This window comes from Cebus imitator, unplaced genomic scaffold (assembly GCF_001604975.1).
Source record: "Cebus imitator isolate Cc_AM_T3 unplaced genomic scaffold, Cebus_imitator-1.0 Scaffold323, whole genome shotgun sequence".
In the NCBI taxonomy this organism is placed as follows: Eukaryota; Metazoa; Chordata; class Mammalia; order Primates; family Cebidae; genus Cebus; species Cebus imitator.
The window spans coordinates 2461308-2469503 of NW_016107638.1; the positions used below are offsets into that span (position 1 = coordinate 2461308).

Sequence of the window (8196 nt, forward strand, 5' to 3'; positions counted from 1 at the left end):
AAAAAAAAAAAAAAAAAAAAAAAAAAAAAAAGGAAAACAAGCCAAAAGTTCATCAATAGAAGAGATAAATAATTTGTGATCTATGGAATAGAATACTCCACTTTGGTGAAGTTCAAGAACAGATGAAACTAATGTAAGATAAGAAAAACTAAACTAGGAGTCACCTATAAATAGACAGGAATTAAATATGGAAGAGGGCCTGAGAAAACTTTCTTGAGTGGTGGAAATGTTATCTTGATTAGGGTATTTGTCACATGGGTATATACATTTGTCAAACATTTACCTAATTTTATACTTGAGAACTCTGCATTTCACTACATACAAACTTCAGAATTTCTTTTTTTAAAAAGGACGAGTTCACTCTATTCTACTGACAAAATGAGCAAAGAAGGCAGGTTAGAGTGGTAAGTGAAGCTTGATTTCATTTTTGTCTTTTAAAAATCATTATTTACATGTACAATTATTGAGTAAGATTGTATCAAACATTAATAGCAGTTCCTTTTTGGTGCTGAAATTTCAAATGATTTAAATTTTTGTTGCATTTTTGGGCCGGGCATGGTGGCATATGCCTGCAGTCCCAGCTACTTGGGAGGCTGAGGCAAGAGAATCGCCTGAACCCGGGAGGCAGAGGCTGCGGTGAGCTAGATCACACCAATGCCCTCCAGCCTGAGCAAAAGAGCGAGACTCCATCTCAAAAAGAAAAAAATTGTGTTGCATTTTCTGGTATTTTCTCATTTTTCTACAATGGTAATTTAATTATATGTGTAATTAATAAAGTAAAATAAAATGAACACATGAGGTTGTTATAAAGAACAAATGTCACAGGAAATGATACTGAAAATTTGGGAAGGAGGTGCTAAGAACAGCATCGGAAAGGCCCAGAGCCCCTCCTTGGCCTTCTAGCCCTGCTTTTCCTCAAAAAGATAAAACCACTCATGAAGCTGTAGACAGAGGAAAATTCACCTTGTTCTCCCCGACAGCCACTTTTTCAAAACCACACGAACGTAAGGTGCTCCTGAAACTAACTGCCAAGAAGTGCTTCATCGAAATCCTCTAAGATTTCATATCTTACCTGAACGTTGAAGAAAGGTATTCCAGTTAAAGGCGGCATTTGGTGTTGTTGCAATTCCTGGGTCAAAGAAACAATGAAAGGGAAAGTTCACTTTGATGCAACTGCTGAAATACAACCAATGATTTTGTGTTGGGGCTTATTATTATTCTTATTTCTGAGACAGAGTCTTGCTCTGTTGCCCAGGCTGGAGCACAGTGGCATGCTCTTGGCTCACTGCAAACTCCTCCTCCCAGGTTGAAATGATTCTCCTGGCTCAGCCTCCCAAATAGAGATTATAGGTGCCTGCCACCACACCTGGCCAAATTTTGTATTTTTAGTAGAGACAGGGTTTGGCCATGTTGGCCAGGCTGGTCTCGAACTCCTGACCTCAAGTGATAGACCCACCTCAGCCTCCCAAAGTGCTGGGATTACAGGTGTAAGCCACCATGCATGGCCCACTTGTGTTGAAGTTTAATTAATGGAAGCACCTGGCTTTTATAAAGCTACTCCATGCTCTGAGTGCACCACTGAAGTCCCATGAATCTCCCAGCACAGAGGGTTAAAGAGAGCCCACGGATTCCGCAGGAGAAAAGACCCACCCCTTTCAGCCCAGGATCCATGACAGGCCCAAACTGGGTTAGACAAACCAGGAGTTCCTTAAAAGTGCCAGGAAGTAACAGGTTTCAAAAACACTGTCAACTGAAGAGCCCCATGTAAAAATTATACCTCCCTTCAAAAGTCCGCTCTCAACCCTCACCAACTCATGCCTGATGGTCTGCTGTGTATTACTTCCTCAGAGAGAGAAGCTACATTTAATTTTTTGCTGAAAAAAATGAGTATTTTGCAATTGAGAAAATCCAGAGGCAACATCTAACAGGTTATTTTGGTAACAGAAAGACTTTGAAATTTTATAAAATGTAAGTAAATCAAGTCATCTAACGGCCTGCATAATCATTATTCGCACTGAATGATACTGACAGAGTCTATTTAAGGAGTGCCCCTCCTAGCCAGCCCTAGCCCTAACTGTGCAGGCCCTGTCCACACTCCACTGTAAGCCTCAAAGGCCCACTGAGCAGCCTGGTTCCTCCAGTTTATCCAGCTGGAAACTGAGGTTCAAACAGGTTAAACGGGCTTCAAAATGCACAGTGTGGAGGTGGCAGACGCTGTGTTCAAACTACACACCGCCTCAGAGCCAGGATTTTTCCTGCTGCACCAGCTAAAATGTCACTGAAGCCAGTGCAGCAAGGACACGGTGAGGACAGGGTGGCATGCCTCACTCAGGTACACCTGAGCACCATGGAGTCCTTGGGAGGAGCGAACGCCTGGCCTCGGCGTCTGCACTCCTTCCAGCCTGAGCTTGGGGCGAGTTACTTGTTCTTCCTTGGAGACAGGCTTTCCATTATTTCTATCGTGTAGTACCGTGGTTTACAAATTGTTTAGACAGGCCGGGCGTGGTGGCACACATCTGGAATCCCAGCACTTTGGGAGGCTGAGGAGAGCGGATGACCTGAGGTCAGGAGTTTGAGATCAGCCAACATGGTGAAACCCTGTCTCTACTCAAAATATAAAAATTAGCTGGGCGTGGCAGGGGACACCTGCAATACCAGCTACGCGGAAGGCTGAGGCAGGAAAATTGCTTGAACCCAGGAGGCAGAGGTTGCAGTAAACCAAGATCGCACCATGGCACTCCAGCATGGGTGGCAGAATGAGATTGAAATATACAAAAAAAACAAAAAAACAACAAAAAAAAAACTGTGTTTAAACCTCAGAAGGTTTGATGAAGGGCCTCAGATGCCACCGAAGGGGCAGGACTGGGCGGGGAGGAAGGGGGAAGGTGAAGGGGAAGAGCTCCAGGTCCCCTAACTCAATTCGACTGAAACAGAGAAGCCCTGCATTCGTTCGGTTTGTTCTTTCCAAACGCACTGCTAATGGGGTATATCATATTTCCACGGGCGGAAAATGTTAAGTGATCTGCATTTTACATTGTCATTTTATCATTTCTCCTATTTATCTTTTATTTGAATGTGAGAAAATCATAATAATGTAGCCATCCACAGGCAGATTGCTTGAGCCTAGAAGTTCAAGACCAACCTGGGCAACGTGGCGAAACCCCATTTCTAAAAGAAATACAAAAAAAATAGGCTGAGCATGGTGGCCCATGCCTGTGGTCCCAGCTGCTGGGGAGGCTGAGGCTGGAGAATCACTTGAACCCAGGAGGCAGAGGTTGCAAAGCCTAGACTGCACCACTGCACTCCAGCGTGGGTGTCAGAGCCAGACCTTGTAGCAAAAAAAGAAAAATCAACATTTTGCTGATTAAGTAAATCTCAAAAATCATATTATCTCCTCCCTAAACATCTCAATATGCGTTGCTAAAGAATGCAAACTTATTCTTTTAAATATATATATTTGTCACATATAAACATATATTTATCACATATAAACATATTTTTATATATTCATTCTCTATCCCTGTATGTAAGTAAAGATTTTAAAATTCTTACCTTGACTCTGGACGTAGATCTTACCCTTAGCATGCGGCTTTTGAAAGGAGGGGAGAAAGAAAAGAAAAGTACATTAGATAGTCCACAAGTGCTTTTCAGAAATAAAATGAAGGTCATTAACAACAACAAAAAAACCCTCCTGGAAAACAGAGAGCCATCTACACAGCTGCTCTGACTCATTACTCATTAAGAGCAAAGCGTTACATCTGCTGTTAATAGGTTTTGCCATTAAAAATACAGCATCGATAAGGTAAGAAGCACACACATACAAAAAGTCTCCTAAGTGAGGCTAATGTAGTTTTGCAATTTTTCAGTTGCTAGGTTAGTGGAGAGACGACTGAAGCTCAGCCAGGGAGCGTCGCCGGCCGAGGGTGCAGGTCCTGCCGCGGGGAGGTGGGAGTGTGGGGAAGCATGGTCTGGGTTACGCAGCCCTGAGGGGAAGAATACTCCCACTACCCCCAGAAAAAAGAAGAAAGAGGCAGGAGCAGAAGGAGGAACGGCCAAGATGTTGGGAAAGCAAAGAGGCCCCAGGAGGCGGATCCTTCCAGACAAGCCAGGACAGCCGGGTGGGAAGACCCGGTCAGAGCCTCCTCACAGGCCTCCCTGGCACCGAGGAAGAGGCGGGGCTTGCACGACTGATTTGCACATTTGTATCAAGATATCAACTTACTATTCCTTGTCGTGTTTTCTGCAGAATGTCACAAAACTGCCAGAGAGAAACGGAATCCATTTCTCCAGTTCATGTTGAAGCAGTGGCAGAAATATTTTTAAGATGACGTTTAGATGCCAGGAGTGAGACCCTCTTCAGAACGGCTGACGGGGCAAGTCAGTGCCAGGGGTGGTTTCTCTCAAGGAACTGAAATAGGCAGTCATTTTGGTGAAAGAATCCAAAAGTGTCATGTGACCTAAGCCTGATCAATGCATGAAATGAAGTGGCTAGGTCCCTGGAGGTCACACAAGTCACACCCCTGTCCTTTCTCAGTGTAGGCGTACAGTGTGGTCTTTTGGGTGCCAGGGAGCCCACGGCACTGCCTGAGGTACGCTGGTCCACTTTGGACATTGTCCCCACGTCAGGTTTATATTTTGGGACACAAGCTAAAGGTGAAGCAGCCGTGCCCAAGGCGAGACCATCAACAGGAAGGAGACTGGCCCTCCCCAAGCCTGGGAAGGTTTGGCAGAGGCAGCACCCAGGCAGAAGGTGGGAGGCGGCAGGGCACGTGGCTCAGCCCTCTAATCCCAGCACTTTGGAAGGTTGAGTCGGGCAAATCATTTGAGGTCAGGAGGTCAAGACCAGTCTGGGCAACATGGTAAAATCCTATCTCTAACTAAAAATACAAACATTAGCGGAGCGTGGTGGCATGCGCCTATAGTCCCAGCAACTTGGGAGACTGAGGCAGAGAATCGCTTGAACCCGGGAGACGGAGGTTGCCATGAACTGAGATTGCGCCACTGCACTCCAGCCTGGGCAACAAGAGTGAAACTCCATCTCAAAAATAAAAAAATAAATTAAAAAAGGAGGTGGTGGGGACACATGAGGCGGGGGTGGTGTTGGTTTTGTCCTTAGTGTCACATTTTGCATTTAGCTACTGGAAGTACCTCAAGCCTCCAAAAGTCTTGACTCCTCCGCAATTTACCCTTACTCCTCTGTAAGCAAGCGGGTATGCGTGCCATTCCAAATGCCCTTGAAATAGTAAACCTTTGAGAGTTTCAAAAACCTCTTCTCTACCAATTAAAAAAGATATTAACTTTAGCGAAAAAAAGGGGCTAAAAGCAGCTATTTGAAAATAGAAACTGCAGTTCAGAGCCCTAAACTATTCCTTTCCTGAATTATGATTTCCCTGGAAAGCTGGAAGAGACGTTACCGGAGGGCAGCGGCGGCTCAGTCTTCTTCCTGAACCAGCCCTGTGTCCAAAACACTCGCCTGGAAGCACCTTTAAAGTGGATGTTGAAGCACTCACAATAGAACAGCATGGCATCTAACTTTCTTTTCTTTTTTTTTTTTCTTGAGACGGAGTTTTGCTCTTGTTGCCCAGGCTGTTGTACAGTGGCTGATCTCAGCTCACTGCAGCCTCTGCCTCCTGGGTTCAGGCCGTTCTCCTGCCTCAGCCTCCCGAGCAGCCGGGACTACAGGCATGCACCACCATGCCCAGCTAATTCTGTATTTTTTAGTAGAGACAGAGTTTCTCCATGTTGGTCAGGATGGTCTCAAACTCCTGTCCTAAGGTGATCCGCCCACATCGGCTTCCTATATAGTTTATAGTCTTCGTCATTATTTTAATTGGAAATATGCTCTGCAATTAGCAATATGTAAACTAAAATGTTGCTGTCAAGAAACTTCTTTTTCCACCAAAAAAAAAAGAGAGAAAAAAATGAGTTAAACTTATGTCTCAGCTCTGTAAGCAGAAGGAATTGACTGAATGTGAAGATTTCTCGACTTATCTGCTGATCTTCTCATATCTCTGAGCATGACTTTGCTAAAATCAATTGAAAAGCATTTTTAAATGGCATTTTAAGGTCTCATCCAGGCAAACAGGAAACAGAGCTTCAGTAGGAAAGAAGTCCGGACCTGAGTTATTTTTAATCATTGCAATAAAAGAAATCTGGCAAAAGACAATTGGCTTATATTGATTTTGAAAACATTTTCTATATGAAAGTGTTACAAATTAGCTTTCTTTGCTCAATATTTATTACTGTTCTATCTGCCTCAGAATAACACGAGTCAAAGTCCCTGGGTACCGCCTGCCTTGCAGACTAGCTCATCAGTGCACACAATGGCAAACACTGAGGTATGTCTATGAGCAACTGCTACCTCTTTGGCTCATTACTGGATATAAAAAGCCAGGATCCTATTGGATAGATAACCATGAATAGATGGACTTCTAACAGACCCAAGGGCTAACTGATATCTTTTCATGCTGGAATAACATCAACAAAACAACTTCCCTCCCATTCTTTGGCTAAATATAACCCAGAGATTCACCTTCTAAAGTGAAACTTTCTGCAAATGGAAGCCACAATAGATTATTTTTGAAAAACAGGCAAAATTTTATGTTCTACAGATGGCAAAAATAGTAATTTTTGTTCTGAAATTATAATACGACTTCAGATTGTGGCTTTGTTAAAACTACTTGTAAAACAATTACAAATTGCTTAAAAGAAACGATGGTTCATACATATAAAGTTACAAAACATATGTATGCCACTCAACACATAGAAATTGGGCACTTTTCAAGGATACAGTGTCTTTTTTCCTCCCTCTACTCTCTTCCCGTAGAAATCTGTTATCATGCATAAAAAAAAGAAGTAATATTCAAAAGATGGGGAAATTCAGCCTTGTCACTGAACTCCTGCGGTGGAACCAAAGAACAATTTTTCTTTTCTTTTTTTTTCTAGGAAGTACTTTAATCATTTTTCTTAGAAAAAAACATTTCCAGAAACTAACACTTCACAACATTTTAACAGCAAAGAAAGAGGTTTTCAAGAGTTGGGATTCTAGAACATTAGGAAGACATGTTGGTATCCTGCTTCATTACAGATGGATGGCACAGATCAGAAATAGAAGACTGGCTGCAAAGCCAATATCAGAGCCCAGTGGGACGACACTTCCATCTATAGTGTTTCTCTTCCTTCCTGCTGTCCTCCCCGTCCCACAGAAACGCCAGCCACCATACAGAGACCAGTGGCACATAGCTTGGCTGCCCATCTTCCCCCTTGGGTAGGAGAACAATGTTTCCAAAAAAAGAGAACATACATGGGTGAGATGAGAAAGAACTGTTAAAACTAGACTGGGATAGGATTCTATCGGGTCCAACATGGAGCAGACATAGAGATGAAATTAACACAATCCGGCTGGGTGTGGGGGCTCACACCTGCAATCCCAGCACTTTGAGAGGCTGAGGCGGGTGGATCACTTGAGGCAGAAGTTCGAGACCAGTCTGGCCAACATGGTGTAACCCTGTGTCTACTAAAAATACAAAAATTAGCCAGGTGTGGGGGCAGTGCCTATAATCCCAGTCACCTGGGAGGCTGAGGCAGGGGAATTGCTGGAACCCAGGAAGCGGAGGTGCAGTGAGCTGAGACCGTGCCACTGCACTCCAGCGTGGGTGACAGAGCAAGACTCTTCTCAAAAATAAATAGCTAAATAAATAAAAATAAAACAACCCAGGACCCTGCACAAAATCAAGGGATGACAGTGTGGCACCCAATCTAGTGGGGCGACTCAGGAAGCGGGAACATCAACAGGAAAGTTTCAGAGAAGGTTTTTATTTTTTAAAACAATTAAATGTATGGAGTAAACAATTCAGAATGACTGCTGATTTTATTCAGAAGATTCCCCTACCATCCTCTGCCTTGGCAATTTAATGAATTAGAAACAATACTTGTGATGGTGCCTCACATTTGAGCCCCGGGTCATGGAAAAGGTAAACTAAAGATCTATGCTGTGGAATGGAGGCGTTTTTCACACGCTTAAGTTCCTTTACAATAGCAAAGACCTGGAACCAACTCAAATGCCCATCGATGATAGACTAGACAGGGAAAATGTGGCACATATACACCATGGAATATTATGCAGCCATCAAAAACGATGAGTTCCTGTCCTTTGTAGGGACATGGATGAACCTGGAAACCATCATTCTCAGAAAA

General features: G+C 43.5%; 1 protein-coding gene across 1 annotated transcript in view; it reads right to left on the reverse strand.

Annotated features, from left to right (window-relative positions):
* The window catches only part of GLT1D1 (glycosyltransferase 1 domain containing 1), a 124751-nt gene that overhangs the window by 68443 nt on the left and 48112 nt on the right, over positions 1 to 8196 (reverse strand). Inside the window, exons 5-6 of the mRNA XM_017504531.2 lie at positions 3553 to 3589; positions 1073 to 1129 (exon numbers count right to left, since the gene is read on the reverse strand). Of these exons, the coding sequence (XP_017360020.2) occupies positions 1073 to 1129; positions 3553 to 3589 (94 nt within the window). The remainder of the gene's footprint in view (positions 1 to 1072; positions 1130 to 3552; positions 3590 to 8196) is intronic.